Consider the following 20,351-nt stretch of genomic DNA (forward strand, 5'->3'; position numbering starts at 1 on the left):
CAGCTATCGAACTTACGTTCTATGCAAAAATAATCTACAGTACTGATCCTTGTTTGTCAAGAAATGAGCAAATTTTCATCGACGTCGAACGCTTGCGCCAAACAACCCTTTACCATATAGCATGATTTCAATCGACTAGTTTTGAGAGAAAAATCGCTTCCCTTAGTTCAGAACTTGACATATGACTGGCTTAGGTATTATTCTTCCAGCTCCAATAAAATAATCCGTAATAACCGTTAAAGTTTCGCCGGAATCGCACGAAAAAGATGAGACCTTCTTAAAATCCCGCGACAAAATTGTCCGCCATTGCTTCCACCAAGGTGACAAAGCAATTTCGGTGCTAAAAATCAAAGTTGCTCTATCGCGGTTTAATTTAACATATGGCAAACGCCATAGCGTACATATTAAGTTATGGATGTACACGGGAGGTTACTAAGCACGAAGGAAGCGTAAGAGTCGCCTTGCAGGAAAATCGAGACAATATGTAAATACTCGTGAAGTAGTAGCACTTTCTTGTGCCGTATCGCATCAGATCAGCGCGCGCGCTCAGGTTAAAGGCATACGTCAGCTTACACCCATGGGCAAATAGTAGACGTTAAGGTGATTCCCTAGTATTGCATTGCGCATCCTTACTGCGCAGAATTTTACGCGTAATTAGCGCGCGCACATAAACAAAATGGCGGCTTTTTTCTATGCGGCTTGGCTCGCGCGAGAGAGAAATCAACGTTTTCTCGTAAACGAGTTCGGTGACCTATCATTTTTTTCTCTTAGTTCGAAAGTAGCGATCAATTTTTCTAGAAAATGAATACAGATCAATTTCTATGGCAGAATAATACATTATCACCGAAAACGTGTACTTTCAGCAGTACTTGCAAAGGAAATATAAGGAATTATATGGTAAATACAAGGTCTCCCTGCTCCTAAACGAATACGGTGACCCCCCTTTTTTATTTCAAAATTTAACTTCCTTAAGGTAAACAACCAACTGGCAAAGTTTAATTGGAAATCTATGAGCAGTTCTATTTCTAGGGAATTACCTTAAATTAACCAATCAGAGCGCGCACTTTTCTTAAGTTGTGCCATTGAGTAGATTCGGAATGACGCGGTATGCCTCTGTAAAACACTGAGCAGTGAACATGTACCTTATATGTCATCTTGAGAAATTCTCACGGTTTCTAACTCCATTTTTGTAGGGTCATGTTCTGGACGGACTGGGGTGAAGAACCCAAAGTAGAGAGAGCTGAAATGGACGGCTCCAATCGTCAAGCTATCATCCGACAGGACATCCAATGGCCCAATGGGCTAACAATAGACTACAGTACAGAACAAATATACTGGACTGATGCAAAATTGTTTTATATAGCTAGGGCTAATTACGATGGTTCAAATCGTCAGAGAATAATCAAAACTGCTATGCCCAGTCAATGTGTATTGGGTCATCCATTTGCTATGACGTTATATGAGAACAAAATTTATTGGACTGATTGGAAAACCAGAGGCATTCACTCTTCAAACAAGAATACTGGTATACGGTGTCAAATGGTTTGGTCAAATGCTGACTCTCCGATGGATATCCACGCGTTTGAGCCGACAAGACAGTTGCAAAGACCTGGTAAGTTTCAGTCTCTTTCAGTTTGATTATTGCATTAACACAGAGCACAGTAATCGTTCCACTATTTATGGCATTGTATTGGCAAAGTACTGGTACACGGTGTCAAATCGTTCCACTATTGATGGCATTGTATTGGCAAAGTACTGTATATCAAACACGAGCAACAGTGTTTCATCGGAATATCCAAACCGGGGGGGAGCACCCTGTACATTTTTGGGTGGGGGTGTGCCGCTGGGACTATGAGAGTCGACTTACCTTATACCAGACCAAGTTCAGTTGATTTTGCTAATTTTGCAACCCTATACTAGACTGCACACCATAAAATCCTTACCGTATCCCAGATTTGCGTTTTTTTTAAACTGTATCACTATCAGTGTTTTATTGGAAAACCATCTGTCAACAACAATGGCGCGATGATTTTATGTACGTTTAGGAAAGCCCCTTTCTCTTCTGAGTTTCTATTCCTATTCTGGACTTAAATCGTTATACCACCATCCAGTTTTCTGGCAATTGCCACCCTTTTCTAGATCAAAACTGTCTGATTCCTATACCCTATCCATGAAACTGCTTGAAAACCATACCCTTTACAGCGGCCCATACCTATTTAGCTCATATATTGGAGAGCCTCTCCTGGATTCAAACACGACCAAAAACCGAGAAGAGAGTTAAAAATACGACGTACAGCGGAGTATTTTTGACAAAATTCGAGGTGTTTGGATAGCCGATGAAACTCTGACTTATTTCTTCTCAATCAAAACAAAAACGTAGAAATAAAATCGTAAAAAGCTATGCTAATTAAGGTCGGGTTTCCAAACCTCCATCACGGTTGTCATTTTCTTTGTTTTTTTCTTGAAAAAGAGCTGGGCAGCCTGCGGGCCTGCAACATGTTTACCACAAAATGCTAAGAAAAACAAGTGGTTTTCAAGATGAATGCATTGGAATGCGCACGTCTAGGGTTCCATATTCCACTGTTTGGAAATTCTTTACTGAGTTACATGAAATTTCTTGTCTAAACAGGTGAAAACCCGTGTAATTCCACCACTAACGGAGGATGCAGCCATCTGTGTTTGTTGAATGCTCGTGGTCACTCATGTGCGTGCCCAACTGGTGTGAAGCTTTTGTCTGATGGCAAAACGTGTGAGCAAGGTACATGTAGATGGCGTTTGACAAAAAAGTTTTGCTTTCATTTTTTGCTTGGTTCTTTTGTTTAGAGGTTAGTGCTTGCTGTACTAAGTAAAGTGAACATCCTCATGTAGTCCCAGAGTTATATTATTTATCCACTGACTGAATATGTTTCTTTCACAGCTCCTGTACAATTCTTGTTGCTGGCAAGGAAAGATGATCTGCGCCGCATATCGCTTGACACACCTGATCGTACTGATGTAGTTGTGCCAGTTTCTGGTATTAAACATGCTGTTGCCATTGATTTTGATCCAGTTGATAAGTTTGTGTATTGGAGCGATGTAGAGAAACGTGAAATAAAGAGATGCCGAATGAATGGATCTGGTAGGCTTATTGTGATTGCATTACTGTTTGATGGCTTGTCATAACCAATCAACTTCTTTCAAGACGTTAAGATCTAGGTTGTGTCAGGTAGAGGCAAATTCAGACAAACTTTGTGCTTCCTAGATTTTTCATCAATAATAATTTAGGTCATAACGAATAAAACCAATTATATCAGCAATATGGAAGGATGGTGGGGCCATGCAAGACTCTAGCAATATCTTTCAAGTAACCATTCATTGCTTTGAGGGACAGGCACCAGGCACCATTACTCTAGAAAATACTCACATACACCTGTAAGTCACCTTGAAAAAAGAGGAAAGCGAAAAAAGGAAACTCTGCGTTTCACAATCTAATGCAAGCTGCACAAATACATATAAGTAGCAGGCAAAAGTATGTAGAGCCCCAGTATAATATCCATAGCATCTTGTTTTTGTTTTGTTTTTTAGATGACGAGGTGATAGTTTCAAGTGACGTTAAACATCCTGACGGCATCGCAGTTGACTGGGTGGCGCGAAACTTGTACTGGACAGATACAAGCACTGATAGAATTGAAGTCAGCAGGCTGAATGGCTCGTCAAGAAAAGTTCTTATCAGTGAAAATCTTGATGAACCTCGAGCAATAACATTGGATCCGGCTAATGGGTAAGTATAGTTTTTTCTTTGCCTATTTTGTACTGTATTTTGTATCGTACCTAAATTTGGGAATCATGTCTTTCACAGGCATATGTATTGGACTGACTGGGGAAAACATCCAAAGATTGAACGAGCAGGACTTGATGGCAGTCACCGAGTTGCCTTGGTCAACACATCTGTTGCGTGGCCAAATGGTATCACTATTGATTATCTTTCTCAAAATATCTACTGGGCTGACGCCAAGCTGGACAAGATTGAGGTCATGAATTTAGATGGGAGTAATCGCAGAGTAGTTCTGGATGACAAACTGCCACATATCTTTGGTTTTACTGTTCTCGGTGATCGTTTATATTGGACAGACTGGCACAGAAGAGCTATAGAGAGTGTGAACAAGAAAACTCGTGACAACAGACAAATCATAATCGACGGTGTGCCTGATTTGATGGGATTAAAAGCTGTCAACCTTAACCTTACTTATGGTAAGAAAAAGATGATCAGTGTAGTAAATAATTAATATGATAAATTTTAAGCTCGGTAATAAATAATGAAGATGAATTGTTCAACAATGACACGAGCATGGGACAAAGAAAAAATCCGAGTCCCTGACAGGAATCAAACCCAAGGCCTCCCAAATACCGGCTGGGTGCTCTAACCAACTGAGCTACGAGAGACTCGTAGTGAGCTGGGCCATTTACTAGCCGTCCTGGGTTCGATTCCCGTCGGTGACTCAGATTTTTTCTTTGTCCCATGCTCGTGTCGTTGTCGAACAATTAATCTTCAATATGATCAGTGTATTTAGAAGGCAGCTTCTTTGTATCTGCATCTCTTTTGAGTGTACCTACCTACATAATGAATCTAGTAAATTGCCCAGCTCATCCGAGTCTCTCATAGCTCAGTTGGTTAAAGCACCCAACAGTTCTCTTGGAGGCCATGGGTTCGATTGCAGTTGGAGACTCAGATTATTTCTTTGTTGCACGCTTGAATAACATTTCATCTTTATCGTGTCTGTACCTAATTTGTGCATTTCTACCCTAGGTTCTAATCCCTGCCAGCGTAACAATGGAGGTTGTAGTCACCTGTGTTTATACAGGCCTTCGGGAGTTAACTGTGAATGTCCAAAAGGGATGGAGTTGCTTGCTGACAAGAAAAATTGTATCTGTAAGTACTTGTAAATTTATTTACAACGTCATCTCAAAGCGGAAGTACATTCTTATATTATATTCTTATGTTATAACAGGCCGAAAACATTTTCACTTTATAGGAAGCTGCATGAATTTTTTTTTTAGCTAGCAATCCACAACAAATACCTGCCTGGTCCTATCGAAAACACTGCACTTACACTTTTGTGACCAGGAAAGTAAAATTAATAGTCTAATTTGTCGTTTTTATTGCAGTACCAGAAGCATTCCTGTTGTTCTCCAATCCTGAGGGCATCACGAGAATATCTCTTGACACCAATAATGACATGAAAATTCCCTTGGTTGGTGTGAAAGAAGCAAACGCTCTTGACTTCAGTGTTCATGACATGCAGATTTATTGGACAGATGTGCCCCTTAAGTCAATAAGTAGAGCGTTCCTGAACGGCAGTAGCATAGAGCACTTGATTATGGTGGACTTAGACTTTCCTGATGGCTTAGCAGTTGATTGGATAGCCAAGAATCTGTACTGGACGGATTCGAAGCTTCAGAGAATAGAAGTGGCACGGCTGAATGGTCAGCACAGGAAGATGTTGATTTGGAAAGACTTGTGGGAGCCGCGAGAACTGACTCTTGATCCAGTGTCGGGGTAAGTGTGCGGGGCACCAATGGCAATGTTAAAGGTTGTACATTCAACTCTCTCTTAATGCACACTTCTTTAAGACGGACACCTGGTGTTGGTCCCATCCCTGCCGTTTTTCAGTCATTTTACTGTTACTTAGCTTTCCTGTGACTTGACTAAATGTTGCTCTGATTTCTGCTATAGGCATATGTACTGGGCTAATGGTGGAGAAGACCCAAAAATAGAGGGAGCAGACTTGGATGGTTCAAACAGACGAACAGTTGTCACCAACGTCACACCTCCAACTGGCTTGACGATCGACTTCTCTCTGGGACTGATATTCTGGGTTGATGGTGAGAACAAGGTGATCGAGTGTGCGTATTTAAATGGCACAAATCGGCGAACTGTCGCAACTGAACTACCAATGCCTTTTGCCTTGACGCAGTACAAGGATTACATATATTGGGCAGACTGGAAACTTAGCTCAATCTACCGTGCTAACAAAACCAGTGGAATGGGCAGGACGCAAATTAAGGGCAACATAGACTTCATTATGGATATTCTGGTTTTTCACAGCAGTAGACAAGAAGGTTTGTACAACAATGTTCAGGTATTAATTGACATTTACTGTTTATTATTTACCAGTGGTTGGTTTAAAGACAGCGGTTGCACACAAGGGTTACATTCAACAAATATTCAAAGTTAGAACCACCTTCTACAGTATAGTAAACAGCAATTCATCAAAGTGCTAACAAAGAATGTTCTTGTACAACATGAAAGTGGAGGAGGACACTGGGGGTTTAGTTCCACTTTCATACTTTTTACTCTTGCTTCCTGCCCCTTTCGATAGCCATTCTCTCCTCTTTGTCCCATAAAACCTTCGCAACAAAACAAGCCTTCGTAAATTTAAACAAGACGCCTAAAGCTTAAAGCTTAAAACCGGGCGGTTAATGTTTAACTACTTGATTAGGCAAGTGCAGCAAAAACTTTTAAAATACCATTTAATTGAGAAACACACAAGTCTGTGGTTTGTTTGTCCATGCTTGAACAAATTCCTGCTTAGGCTTCCTATTTTTTTGAACAATGAATAACCTCGGTATTTTAAGATTTTAGTTTTTATCCAAGGATAATGGAAGATTAGCTGAATAGCGCTATATAAATATTATTATTATTATTTATTATTATTATCATTATTATGCACTTAACAAAGTGCAGGCTACTCATAAAATTTTGAACAGCTGTTCTGATAAGAAAACCATGAAAAAAAGGTTGCGCGATATAATCAAGCATGGATTTTTATTCAAACCCCCCCCCCCCCCACCTCCCCCCATTCCCCCTTTTCTTAGCCATTCACCTTCGAATATCTCCCCTCCTACTCCGTCCTCCCCCATCCCCTGCAGCTTTCGACTCTACTCCTTCCCATAACACATTCTACTCTTAACCCTTCTCCCCGCCCTCCTCAGCACTTTTGTGATGGCGCCAGCCGAGCAGTAGTTTAGGGGCGAGTAGCTGTGACACACAAGTTTAATACGTTTTGTGTATTTCTTATCTTGAATAAATGAACTCAAACAGTTGAATAGCATTACAAATGATCTACGGCCAAAACAAACAAACAATTAGAAATAATTCGTTAAAAACTAAGAAGCGTTTAAGGTTTTTTAAAAGAATGTATCACACACAAAAAAGGAATAATAAAAAATTAGAAAGCTTTTTAGCTTTTAAACACGCCAGCTCTTCAAGTCAATCTGATTCTTCGATCGAAAAACCTGCCTATATGCTGCATTTTGGGAAGCAGCAGTCACGCAAACGCCAGTTCTTGCTTGCGTGATACATAACAGGTAATTTCTTCATCGCCGTTCGGTTCCGAGTGAAATTAAAAACCCTCGAATGAAAAACCAAAAAATATATTTATTTCTCGCAAAAATGAGTGGAGTAACCAGAAAATTACAGTATTGGCTCTTGCTCGAATAAAACGAGTCACATAAATAAAATTAAATAAAAATAAAACGAGTTAAATATAAATATCAAGAATAACAGAAAAACTTCAAAACAAAATTACAAACGAAAATAAAAAGACTAAAAAAGGGCATGCATTAGATCACGCGTACTAGATAACATATGCTGTTAAAAATCCCAACTAAATGTGAAAAAAGAAAAAAAGGATTCAAGATGAGGCCAAGAAACATTTGAATGGCATTAAAAATTTGAATACTTTAAATTAAAGCCGTAAAATTAGCCAAAGCGCAAGTTTTTATTTTTGCCGTCTATTATTTTACTCGATGGCTTTACCGATCCAAATTCCATTCTAGTTTGTAGAAATTATTATATTACTAACTTACATTTCCATTTTGTTTTCTGAGCTGAGCAAGAACCAAAACAAGGTTTATATTTTGTTGTGTAAACATTCAATCCGTCTGTGACACACAACTTTGTCGGCCCACTGTACACGGATGAAAATGGACAAAATGGACACAATTCTTGCTAAACAGAAAACATCTTCAAAGTAGAGTCTGGCCCAAAAATGCTTTAGCTGCCAGCCGTTTTTAAAAGCAGAAGCTTGCTGCAAAAACATTGCGTGACTGACGTAAAAAAAGCTTAGTCAAAACAATCACCGGTTTCGCGCTCTTGTTCTCGCTTGAGTCGAACGCTTGAATATAAACACAAAAATATCCATTTCACGCTTTAATAACAGAAATCAGGGTATTAGACAAAATTTTAAATAGGAGAGTAATCTTAGCTCCTGCTGAGTAAATATCAAGAGTGCGGGATTTGAATCCTGGCCAAGAAACAGAAAAAAGCGGCCGAGCGAACTACTACAACAAACAAGGTAATCAAAAACATCACACGGTGCCTCAATCTATAAATAGATCTTGTTCGTTTCAAAAGCCTAAAAACCCAACTAAAACTTGAACAAATGAAAGAAACATGAAAAAAAGTTTCAAATGAATTTTTATTCAAGATGGGGTCAAGAAACATTTTGAAAGGCTTAAAGATTTAGAAAATTTCAAAACCGTGAAGATTTGCATGCCGTGGTAGAATTTAATTACAATTAATGAAATTACCCGCAGTGGCACCAAGATTTCATTTTGTAGACCATTTGTTTTACTTGCTGGCTTTACGGATCCTTTCAAAAATTCCATCATACTTCGTAGAAAAACTATACATTACCATTTTGTTTTCTGAAGTCTTGGGAAGTGTGTAAGTAAACACTGAAGTAAAGCTTTTTCATCAAGAATCAAAATAGAATTAAAGATTGTTTTGCTGTGCAAACATTCAATCGTCTCTGATACGCGACTTTGCCGGCTCAACTGTGCACGGATGAAAATGGACATGATTAATTCGGAAAGTATCTTCAAAGAATTATTCTGGCTCAAAAATGCTCTAGCTACCAGCCTTTTTTTAAGCAGTTTAATATGCGTAAAGCTTGCTTCAAAAACATTGCGTGACTGACATAGCGGTTTGGACCTGTCAAAACAATCACCGGTTTCGCAACCCAGTACTCTCTTGAGTCAAACGCTTGAATAACATTAACACATATATTTCACGCTTAACAGAAATCAGGGTTTTAGATAAAATTTTAAATAGAAGATTGATTTAATAGCTCCTGCCGAGTAAATATCAAAAGTGCGTGTTTTGAATCCTGGCCAAGGAAGCGGCCGAGCGGGTCTGGAACGATTTGCCGACACGAAAAAATTCCGGGCGATTTATGAACCGGGCCCGGCCCAGTCTCTGCCCGGTTAAAAAGCAGTTCGGGACAGTAACCTAACAGATGTGTTGGACGGAAGATGCAGCTGCTATGCTTGCTCAACATAATAATAATATAACTAATTTAAGTAATCTCGAAATTATTTTTAACTTATTAGAATTGTAAAACATATTTTGTGTCATTTCAACTATCTATCTATTTAATAAAAAAATTAGTTTGTATCTGATCTTAAAATCGGTTTAAAAATGTTGGGGAAAAAAATGTTGGAAAAAAAATTCGTTGCCTTGTTTCGGCTCAAGAAGCCGTACAGCCAGAAAACCAAGAAAGCCAAGAGAGTCCAAAGGGGGTTACGCTTCAATCCCTTACATAAAGGGTGTTTCCGAAAGAGTTCGACGTGTACTTAACAGAGAAAACATAAGAACCACTTTTAAGCCAGTTAAAACACTGGGCAGTATCTTTAAGAAACCAAAAGACCGCCCCGCCACAAATCAGATCAAGGGAATTGTGTACAAAGTCAAATGCAAAACATGTGAAGAGAGCAATGGATCATGGAATTCGCGCGGCGCAGAGCACAAGCCTCGCACAAGATCTAATAACGAAAGCGCAATCAGATTTCACGCGGAAACAACAGACCATGACATTCATCCGGATTATGTAGAAATTTTAGAAAGAAATGTCAACAATAGGCAACAACGCCTTTTTCTAGAAGCGCTACATTCTATCCAGGACATTAACTGTGTGAATGAGCATGTGCATTTCCCACAAGTATATTTAGCATTGGGAACATCCCTAGAGACCGGCAGCGTATAAAAACTTATTATGCAAAACAAACTGAACCAATTTTAACTCTGATGAAGGTACCAGAGAGTTACCGAAAATTCAGTTTTATACGTTTTTCCAACATTTATCGCCCTAATAACATCTATAACATATATTTATGTATGTATGTGTATATCTATTGTTAAATATAACAAAATGTTGCAAAATCTTACTCTTTTTTTTCCCGGTTTCTGCCACCTTAAGAATCCTTCTTCCCACCCTCCCCTCTTTCGCTTCCCGCCCCTTTTCTTCTGAGCCCCTGCCCCCTGTCCCCCTCCTCGTGAAAGTGCTGCTAGATAGCATTCATTTAAAGGGCCACACACTAGGGTTTCATCAACGGTCTTTAAATGTTAGAATCATAAGGTAAAGTCTGTGTCCGAGCCATGAGGCTCATACAGCCGGAGCTTATCCCGGTTTCCGTAGCATTAAGCGACTAGGTGCTAGTTTATCGCAGGGTTACCCCCCAGCAGTAAATTCGCCGGTACCCATTTATACACCTGTGTGGAGAGAGGCACTGTGAGAGTAAAGTGTCTTGCCCAAGAACACAACGCAGCGCCCCGGCCAGGCCTCGAACCCGGGCCGTTCGACTCGGAGTCGAGCGCGCTAACCATTAGGCCACCGCGCCTCCCACAAATGTTGTTAGAATCAAAGCTACTGTTAAATAGTTAAAACTAGCAAGAATGAATGACTTATGGTAGGTTGCAGAACCTTGACAACGTGTCTAGTTGAGGAAACTGTTCATTTAAAGCAGAGATTCAACTACACATGCTACAGTGGAACCCCGATAAAACGATTTGCCAAGGGGGCAGTGGGCAGTAAAATTATATCGCTATATCGAGGAATCGTTATATCGGGGTTCTGTCCCATACATTTTACTATTGCCGGGACATAACATATTCATCGTTATATCGGGAATATCGTTATATCGAGGATCTTTATATCGGGGTTCCACTGTACTTGTTATGACTTTCTCTCCTTTTGCAGGTTGGAATCCCTGTGCATTCAATAATGGGGGGTGTAGCCATCTCTGTTTTGCTAAACCTGGAAACAGAATAGAGTGTTCCTGCCCACCACACTTCACTTTATCTGCAATCGACAATAAAACTTGCAAAAGTGAGTTTACATATTACGTAAGCTGAAGCATTAACTTCTGCCTTAAGCACTAGTTTCATTTATGTTCTAACTAGCATCATAGATTTGTTATGTCCTACAGCTCAACCAGCTGTCTTTCCATTTTAATACTTAAACACAGAGTGCCTTTTTTATTTCCTTTCTTGCACTTTTCACCCTCAAATTGTGTTTGTTTCATTGGCAGCTCCTCGTGTTTTTATGCTGTACAGCACAAAAAAGGACATTCGTCGAATTCTCTTCAACTCATCAGACAATCTTGATGTTGTTCTTCCTGTCCGTGGTCTGTCAGATGTTCTTGCTATTGATTATGACATTAACAGCCACCTTGTCTTCTGGATTGACGGCTCTACCAAGACCATCAGATGCGCATTTCAAAATGGTACCAATGCTAAATTAATTCAACTGGATGAGAGCGCAGAACCATATGATCTAGCCATTGACTCCTACGGGCAGCAACTGTATTGGACAGACACTGTGTCCAATAGCATTAACGTTTACAGCTTGAAGACCAAGAAAAACTTGGGTGTAGTGTTTTGGGAAAAGGATGTGTATCCCCGGTCTATTGTGTTGAATTCTGAGAAAGGGCAAATGTACTTCACTAACGAAAATCCTGTGAAAAAGTCCATCATGCAAGCAACAATGGGTGGTGCAGACAAGGTGAGGCTGTTCAGTGCAAAGTCTCCTGGCGACTTGGCAATAGACAAGAAAGGCAGAAGACTCTACTGGACTGATACAGATCTGCAGAAGATTGAGTACGGTGATCTGAAAGGTACGCATTAACTGCAACCCGCAAAGTCTTTTTTTCCTTAGTGGTCATTTGGCCACCGACTGCTCAAGTTTGGTTGCAGATAAAACAAGTTAGTCGCTAAATTTAGATCACGCTTTCAATCCTTTTTCTAATTCTTATTCACCAGGCAGGCGACTTCGGTTCCAATTTAGTGGCCAACTCCAAAATTTAAGTTATGATGGCGTCTCAAATGGTCTTAACTTTGAGGGTTGGACTGGTACTCAGTTTAAAGGGGCATATAGTGCTTCAGTTGCTATGGGTACCTTAGTGGAAGCTAGTATAGAGTAAATAAGAATATATCTACTATTTGTTGTAAGCAGTGCAATTATGAGTTGCTTTTCGCCCCTATTTCAAAATGACGTCCAGTGCAAAACTTTTTCTGTGAAAATGGATCCTTGTTCCCAACAAATTTTCCTTGTTTTCCCGTGTTCCCTAAAAGTATTTCTTAAATTTTGGTGTTCCCTGATCCCTTAAATAAGCTTTTGCTCCTGTGTTCCCAATTATAATTTTCTTTTGTTCCCAAAAAGTTAATGGCCATGTTTCTTTGTTCCCTGTAACCCTGGAGCCTCTTCTGTGACCGAGGATCAAAAAGGGAAGAAACGAACCTTCATCTTTTCCAGCAAATTGGTTTAGTGTTAATGAATTTCCTTGTTTTTTTCTAGCAACAAATCGTGCCACCCTGGTGGATTGGAATGTGCTACATGCTGTTGGCATAGTCGTTTTTGAAGACTATGTGTACTGGATTGATGGCATGTCTCGCAGTGTCATGAGAATCAAGAAGAGCGGTGAAGTCCTCGGTCGTGTGGTGCAAGCAGCCATTGATGACTTGTCTGACGTGATAGTGGTTGATACAAGGAAGACAACAGGTAGGGGCATGTCTGGTGCTTGATTTACATACAAATTCTCTTAACCCCTCTTCATACATTCTTTATTGTGCAACTTAGGAGAATTGTGTCCATGTTGTAGGTCAAATTAATTTGGGTTAAATTTGTTTTCAAGCAAGGTTAATCTGTTTCTACCTGAAAATAACATTCTAACAATGATGTTAAACAATTAAAAAGAACATTCTCTCAATTAATTAATTCAAATGGTTTTAAGTGATAATAAGAGTGCAGGGTTCGTACGGATCATGGAAAACCTGGAAAGTCATGGAATTTTAGAATTTCATTTTCCAGGCCTGGAAAGTCATGGCATTTAAGTGTGGGTCATGGACAGTGATGGGAATTGGTATTGATTGTTCAAAATAAATTAGGCAGGTTATTTTTTTGTCAAGAAAAGGGTAAAAACGTACCCAAAATCAAGATAATTTTAAATATTACAAGAAAAGTGGTCAAAGTTAGGTCATGGAAAACTTTGAAAAGTCATGGAAAAGGTCATGGAAAGTCGTGCAATATTGCGCAAGCTCAAAAGATTATGAACCCTGCCTGTTAGATATAACTGAGACATTATCGTGTAGTAACTGGTATGTGTTGATTTTAAAGTGGATCACCCCTGCACCAAGAACCGCTGTACTCATATCTGTCTGGTTGGGAATCACGGTCGTGCGCAATGTTCCTGCCCAATGGATATGATCCTTGGTGAAGACAATTCCACTTGTGGAGGTTAGTTTGTTTATCTTTATTGTCCTAGCATAAGTGGCACCTTTCAAATTGCCTAAGTGCGAGAAAGATGAAAATAAGTGGGAGAATTCAACTTTGCAGTTAAAGCTTTTACAGCAAGGAGCCCAAAAGTGTGACCACTTTTAATTTATTCACATTATTTTGTACAGATCGTCAGAAGTAAACTATCTGCAGCTTCTGATTGGATCATGTCTACACAAAAGAATGTGAATTAATTAAAAGAGGTCCCAATTTTAGGTTCCTTGTTGTAAAAAGGGCACCAAGGATTTTGTCACAGTGAATCAAAGGATAAGAATTGTGACAAATTTTCATGTTGTTGTTTTTTTACCACTTCCCACCACTAGATATCTCAGTAGCTCAGTGGTTAGAGCGTTTAACTTGTGTTGGGAAGGTCGTGGGTTCAAATCCCATCTCTGAACTCAGATTTTTTTCTGAGTTCTTCTCCCCACACATCATTCCATTATCAGCTATGTGAAATTTTCATTTGAAGTCTTTACTGAAATACTCTATTACGATTTTCCTATTTTCCGTGATGGAATCCTAGTTGAATTTAGTAGCCTGCATTGCAAGCGTTGACGTACATATGAAGAAGTTTTCATATTTTGGCTGTGCAAAAATTGGAGGGAAGGGGACAAAAAGAATAGAAAGGGGCAAGGGAGAGGAATGTTCCCTCTTCTCTCCTCTCCCTCCTATTATTGCTCTCCCCTCAATTTAAGCGCGTAGAGTTTTGGTTATTGTGTGCTTTTCTTAAGTATCTGTACAGAACATTTCGTATCGTATCACAGCATTTCTGTCCAAGGAGGCATAATGAGGTTGACCCTTTGTGAAGCAGCAACTTGTGAAACAAGGCCAGACCACGACACCGTGAACTCCGTGCCCCAGGAAATCTTCAAAACCTTACGATTTACTTCTTTTTTTTTAATAGCACCCTGTAAAGAAGGAGAACATCGGTGTAGTGGAGGCAAGTGCATCAGTGTTAAGAAACTGTGTGACAATGTACAAGATTGTGATGACGCATCTGACGAGGATGAGGACAATTGCCGTAAGTGTTGGGCCTTAAGTTTTCGCATTCGTCATTCGTAATCCGTGTTAATCTTCTCTATTCCAAACCATCCTTGTCCCTTTTTGGGTTAATTATTGACTCTTCAGGGTTTCCTACCTTAGAAAAAAGGTCTTTTTAGGTTTGCTTCGATAATTTCGATAATTTTAAGATAATTTATAGTCGTAAAGAAAGTGTATATAGCATGAATTTTTCCTTTAACATTAACTTTTTCTTTTTCATTTTAGCATTGAAGTGTGAGAAGAACCAGTTTGGATGTGTTGATAATTATATCGTTATTAAGTGCATTGCACTGGACTGGGTGTGCGATGGTACAAGCGACTGCGCTAACAACGCGGATGAAATCGACTGCCCTCCTCAAGGTATAATCGCAATAGTGTTCGACCTTGCGTAACTCTTATGCAATCATTTTGGTTTTCGCTTGTGATGAGGCTTAGTAAGACAGCCTAAAAGGCAGTTTACTCGTCCGAAGCTCAGGATGAAACCGCTGACATAGCGTGCGTGCAGGCTACGACTGGGAATTGTCAAAATTCCTGGGCCTCCTATCCTCCTCTATACAGGCAGTTTTTCCAGCACCCCTACCTACAGCAAGCAAAGAATGCAGTGCTGAAAACTCACAGATCATATGAAGCTCCGGTTCTTCTAGACTCGGAGGCCCTTCAGAAGGTATAGTGGTGGAAAGACAACCTGATAGCATGGAATGGGAAAGCCCTATTCCAACAATCAACAGATTTGGGGATAGAAACCGATGCATCACGTCAGGGCTGGGGGGGGGGCTTACTGCCAGGGCGTCTCAACGGGAGGCAGATGGGCCCCAGGAGAGACTATATATCACATAAATTGCCTAGAACACCCAGCTGGTTCGCTAGCTTTGAACTCCTTTACCAAGAACAGGGCAAAAGCTCAGGTACTGCTACTGATGGACAACATCACTGCAGTTACCTACATAAACAAGATAGGGGGAACACACCTCTTTCCCTGTCCAACCTAGCCAAAGACCTCTGAGATTGGTGTCTCAACCACAACCTGTTAGTGAGGGCTCAATACATTCCTGGAGTACAGAATGTAGAGGCCGACCGAGAATCCAGAGTATTTCTGGATGCCAGTGATTGGAGACTGAATCCAACAATTTTCGATTGCCTATATCAGATTTGGGGTCCCCTGAACATCGACCTCTTTGCCTCGCGCCTGACATTCCAACTGGATCCGTTTGTGAGCTGGAGACCAGACCCACTAGCAGTACACACAGATGCATTCACACTAGACTGGGCTACATTTCGAGGCTATGCCTTTTCCCCATTTGCTCTGATAGGTCGTTGCCTTCACCAAATACAGAGCCAACAAGTGACACACATGGTATTAATAGCACCAGTCTGGCCAGCACAACCTTGGTAGCCCCTTCTCTTGGACCTATGCATAGACTTTCCTTTCCCTTTTGCCAGTCCAAGCAGACCTCTTGACCCAGAGGGACAGAACCCACCCTCTCAATCAGTTACAACTAGCTGGGTGGCTTCTGTCAACAGAAGTTATCAAACGACAGAGATTTCTGAACAAAGTAGAGAAATCCTCTTGGCAACATGAAGAAAAAGCACAACTAGTGCCTACTCCTCTGCATGGACTAAATGGCGTGGCTGGTGTGATCAACGGGTTGATATCAATTCCATTTCACCATCTCTAACCAATATCCTGGACTTTTTTGCATCCCAGTTTCAAGAAGGCAAAGAGTACAGAACAATAAATGTTTATCGATCTGCACTCTCTGCGGTGTTGTGGGAGGCGCGGTGCGGCGCGCTCGACTCCGAGTCGAATGGCCCGGGTTCGAGGCCTGGCCGGGGCGCTGCGTTGTGTTCTTGGGCAAGACACTTTACTCTCACAGTGCCTCTCTCCACCCAGGTGTATAAATGGGTACCGGCGAATTTACTGCTGGGGGGTAACCCTGCGATGGACTAGCATCCCATCCAGGGGGGAGTAGCAATACTCCTAGTCGCTTCATGCTACGGAAACCGGGATAAGCTCCGGCTGTATGAGCCTCATGGCTCGGACACAGACTTTACCTTTTTTACTCTCTGCGGTGTAACCTTTGATTGATGGTCACAAGGTGGGATCCCATCTGTTAGTTTGCCAAATGTTAAAAGGGGTGTTTCAACTTCGCCTATTCCAACCTCGCTATGCAACAACATGGCAGGTTTCAGAAGTTGTGCAATACATTTCATCTTTGGGTCCTAACAGGTAACTGTCTACAAAGGTTTTGTCATACCAATTAGTCGGTTTACTTGCTTTTACTGCTCCAGACAGAGCTTCGGGTTTAGCAGCTCGCGACTTACGTTTCAGGTTCTTTTATCCTGAAGGTGTACAATTTAAACTACCAGAGCTAACTAAAACTGTCAGACCTGGTCAAGAGCTCAAAACCTGTTTTCATGCCAGTTTCCCTGAAAATGAACATCAGTGTGTGTGCAAGTGCCTTCAGGAATATGATTCCAGAACCCTACAATGGAGGCCAACTGACCATTGTAAGCCTAATAAGTTGTTTTTGTCTCACATACGCCCACACAAACCAGTTTCCTCTGCTTCACTAGCCAGGTGGATTAGGGAGCTATTACAGCTAGCAGGCATTGACACTACTACCTTAAAGGGTCATTCAATCCGTGGGGCAGTTACCACGGAAGCGGCCAAACAGGGTTTCTCTATTCCAGAAATTCTGCAGTTTGCAGACTGGTCTCAAGAGAGCACCTTTATCAAATTTTACTACAGGCCTTACTTTATTCCAGAAATTCTGCAGTTTGCAGACTGGTCTCAAGAGAGCACCTTTATCAAATTTTACTACAGGCCTCACTTTAACCCTGCCACGGGGAGAGCAATCCTATCAAGTGCCACACAGAATTAATCGGTACAGCTTTGAACATGCATTGTTAAATTGAGACGAGTATTTTGAAGTATAATTGGGGATTATGCAAGCTGTTTACAGCCGATGTATAATCTAGATTATACGAGATATAGGAGGCGAGATTTAACAATGCAGCCCCTCCCTTCCCTTCCCTTCATTATGCATTTCATTATTGATTATTTTCTTTACAGGCTATCAAGCATTGCATTCATTCAAAAGACGAGAGCCTGCGGCGGAGTCAGCAGTTATAGTTGGCATCGTTACCGTTATTTTGCCTTTATTGCTTTTAATTCACTGTATGTTTTAAGATTTAGGAGTGAATAAAGAGACAATGCATTGTTAAATCTCGCCTCCTATTTCTCGTATAATCTAGATTATACATCAGCTGTATACAGCCTTGCATAACCCCCAATTTTAGCATGGAAATATCCTTCTGCAGATCTCGTACTGTATCTACAGTTGTAGCTGCATAGAATAGAACAGTTTGGGCTGAAAATTGAAAACTTAGAAATAACTGTCAATTTCCAATCAGGTTTCACATTTTTCTGTCACGCAATCCTGGGTCAGTAAAGGAAGCATGCATTCAACTTCTGCCAGTTATTGTTGCCTTTTCAGCCTTTCCTTTTCCAGGTATATCCGCATCGAACTCAAACCCAAATATATTTCAGCACTGCATAGTGAAACAAAGAAAAGCCGGCATACGCCCAGTGGCTGAAAACTACAGAGAAAATAATTGACATCCACAAAGTGTTAATATCTAATGACATGAAGCTTTGTAGATGTATTAAAGCTTACATAACCTTTTGTTTGGTTTTTGAATCAGCAAAAACTTCAGCTTACCTGTAAATGTAGAAAGTTTTCTTTAAAATCCTTTAGAATTGATATATGTTCCATAAACGAAAACTTCCCATACCATGGCGACTTAGAACCAAGATCGATCCTTGTAGCACGAGGCAGTTGACAAATATTTGTTCCAGCAAGTTGCTGGCAACCTCGATGGACGCATGGAATCGCTAAATCTTGTTTCCCTCATCAATGTTGCATCAAATTCAACTTCTAACCGTTTTTCTAAAGCATATTTTAATTAGACTTCAGTGGCCTCAAACACTAACAGAACGAACTTAAACACTGCAACTACAACGAATCTTCTTCACACCTTTCAAAAATGGCGGTAATTCGGCACAGTGCAAAAGGTGCTTCATGTATGATGCATATTTGATACTCTCAGAAGATAGACCGCTGACATCCATAGTCGATTAGCCTTCCTTTGGATAAGTTAGGGCTCCTTGTTACTGATGAAGTTGCCGTAAGGTCAGGAAACTGACAGAGAAATGTTTCATGTTTTGACAAATTTCACATATGTCGTTTTAATAAAAACAAATGGCTAATGCCATAGACTGAAAAAAAAAAAAACAGAAAACTTTTCAAACTGAAGCGTTACCGTTGATCAGATTTTGTTTGTACGCAGCGTTTTTACGATGAGAAGTAATTTGGTTTCTAGGGAAATTGTTGAAACGGGAAGATCATGATCTATAAAGTCTTAAAAATGACACATGGATGAATTATGGAAAAAAAATTGATAACTCATAGGAGTACGAGGCGGGGGGGCGAGGGGGGCTGCAGCCCCCCAGTGCCAAATTTATTCGGGCAATAATCCAAAGAAAAAATAGAAAATAAGGAGAAAAATCTCAACATTACAATGAAAACGAATTATATCAACAGAAAAAGTATTGGAAATTTACCGCACTTCGTGGTTCAAAAATCCAAATTTCTCATTTATCTGTTTTCGTCTCCTCTCGCAAATTGCTATAATCATATTCGATTTGTCTCGCAAATCCTGCATGATTCAGCTGCAATCAGCTTTTTCATAGCTTGAACTTTTGCGGGCGGTGCACGGTGGACCCATTTTAAGACCTTGACACAAAGCTGCGATATGGTTGCAAATGTAGTGAAACTAATGCTTTTGACTCAAATTTTAATGAGCTCAAAACTTTCAACAAAATGTTTCAACCGATTCATCCCTGAATGTTTCACACAATTTAAAATAAATAACTTTCAAGTGGGGGAAAACAATGTAAATTGCCTCCCAAAAATACTTTTATTTTTGCTGAACTAAACTGAATAAATAAAATATTTCCGAAGAAAAAAGGATTCAGTGCATTAACACCTTCGGGCAACCCCACGAGATTAATTAAAGAACTATCGTTTCCTTTAAGCATCAGGCAAGGTTTGTACACAACTATTTTAACGCACGTTCTGTTGTCCATTTCATCTGCCTTTTTTTTCGGACAGAAAAAAAATGTAGCACTTTCTTATTCGATTCGTTTGAAACTGGAGCGAAAATTGAGATGAATCCACGTGATGGCGCATGTCATAAAATACCCAAATTGTACATTTCAAGTCTCAAACTGGCCGGTTTTGCAGGATCTGGAGTGAAAATAAGACTAATCTACATATTAGTATTTCAACACAACTTCCCAAAATCGTCATTTTAACTCGCTCACGTAGCACTTTCTTATTCGATACCTTTGGACCTAAAGTAAAAATTAGGATGCGTTCACGTGATGGCATTATTGTAAAAAGACCCAAACTGTACATTTCAAGTCTGGAGTGAAAGAAGGCTTGACTCTACGTGGTGATATTTGAACACAAGGGCCCAAAATCGTCATTTTCAATGGCTCATGTTACACTTTCTTATTCGATTCTTTTGGACCTGGAGTAAAAATTAGGATGAATCCACGTGATTGTGGATTTCAGAAAAGATCCGAACTATACATTTCAAGTCTCAAAGTGGCCGGTTTTACTGGATCTGGAGTGAAAATAGGCTTTAATCTAC

The 20,351-nt window shown here is 40.2% G+C and overlaps 1 protein-coding gene and 1 long non-coding RNA gene across 4 annotated transcripts in view; one reads left to right on the forward strand and one right to left on the reverse strand.

The window, feature by feature from the left end:
* LOC144631701 (low-density lipoprotein receptor-related protein 6-like) overlaps nucleotides 1-17,859 on the forward strand; it is an 84,217-nt gene extending 66,358 nt beyond the window's left edge. For 2 of the 3 annotated variants that reach the window (XM_078490208.1, XM_078490207.1), the window contains exons 3-17: nucleotides 1,194-1,612; nucleotides 2,630-2,758; nucleotides 2,918-3,118; nucleotides 3,565-3,760; nucleotides 3,839-4,230; nucleotides 4,787-4,909; nucleotides 5,146-5,536; nucleotides 5,714-6,099; nucleotides 11,019-11,147; nucleotides 11,350-11,934; nucleotides 12,615-12,818; nucleotides 13,434-13,553; nucleotides 14,497-14,613; nucleotides 14,859-14,993; nucleotides 17,707-17,859. In XM_078490208.1, coding sequence (XP_078346334.1) covers nucleotides 1,194-1,612; nucleotides 2,630-2,758; nucleotides 2,918-3,118; nucleotides 3,565-3,760; nucleotides 3,839-4,230; nucleotides 4,787-4,909; nucleotides 5,146-5,536; nucleotides 5,714-6,099; nucleotides 11,019-11,147; nucleotides 11,350-11,934; nucleotides 12,615-12,818; nucleotides 13,434-13,553; nucleotides 14,497-14,613; nucleotides 14,859-14,993; nucleotides 17,707-17,822 — 3,643 coding nt within the window. In that variant the 3' untranslated portion in view covers nucleotides 17,823-17,859. The remainder of the gene's footprint in view (nucleotides 1-1,193; nucleotides 1,613-2,629; nucleotides 2,759-2,917; nucleotides 3,119-3,564; nucleotides 3,761-3,838; nucleotides 4,231-4,786; nucleotides 4,910-5,145; nucleotides 5,537-5,713; nucleotides 6,100-11,018; nucleotides 11,148-11,349; nucleotides 11,935-12,614; nucleotides 12,819-13,433; nucleotides 13,554-14,496; nucleotides 14,614-14,858; nucleotides 14,994-17,706) is intronic. The other variant, XM_078490206.1, reaches the window with a different exon arrangement.
* On the reverse strand, nucleotides 13,547-18,675 carry LOC144631906 (uncharacterized). The gene is made up of 3 exons (XR_013566815.1): nucleotides 18,356-18,675; nucleotides 14,480-14,730; nucleotides 13,547-14,440 (listed from the first exon to the last, which is right to left on the reverse strand). It is a non-coding gene; the product is annotated as an uncharacterized LOC144631906 (long non-coding RNA).
* Between the last annotated feature and the right edge of the window lie 1,676 nt (nucleotides 18,676-20,351).

The sequence above is a fragment of the Oculina patagonica genome, chromosome 12 (assembly GCF_052425735.1).
Source record: "Oculina patagonica isolate OP01 chromosome 12, crgOcupat, whole genome shotgun sequence".
In the NCBI taxonomy this organism is placed as follows: domain Eukaryota; kingdom Metazoa; phylum Cnidaria; class Anthozoa; order Scleractinia; family Oculinidae; genus Oculina; species Oculina patagonica.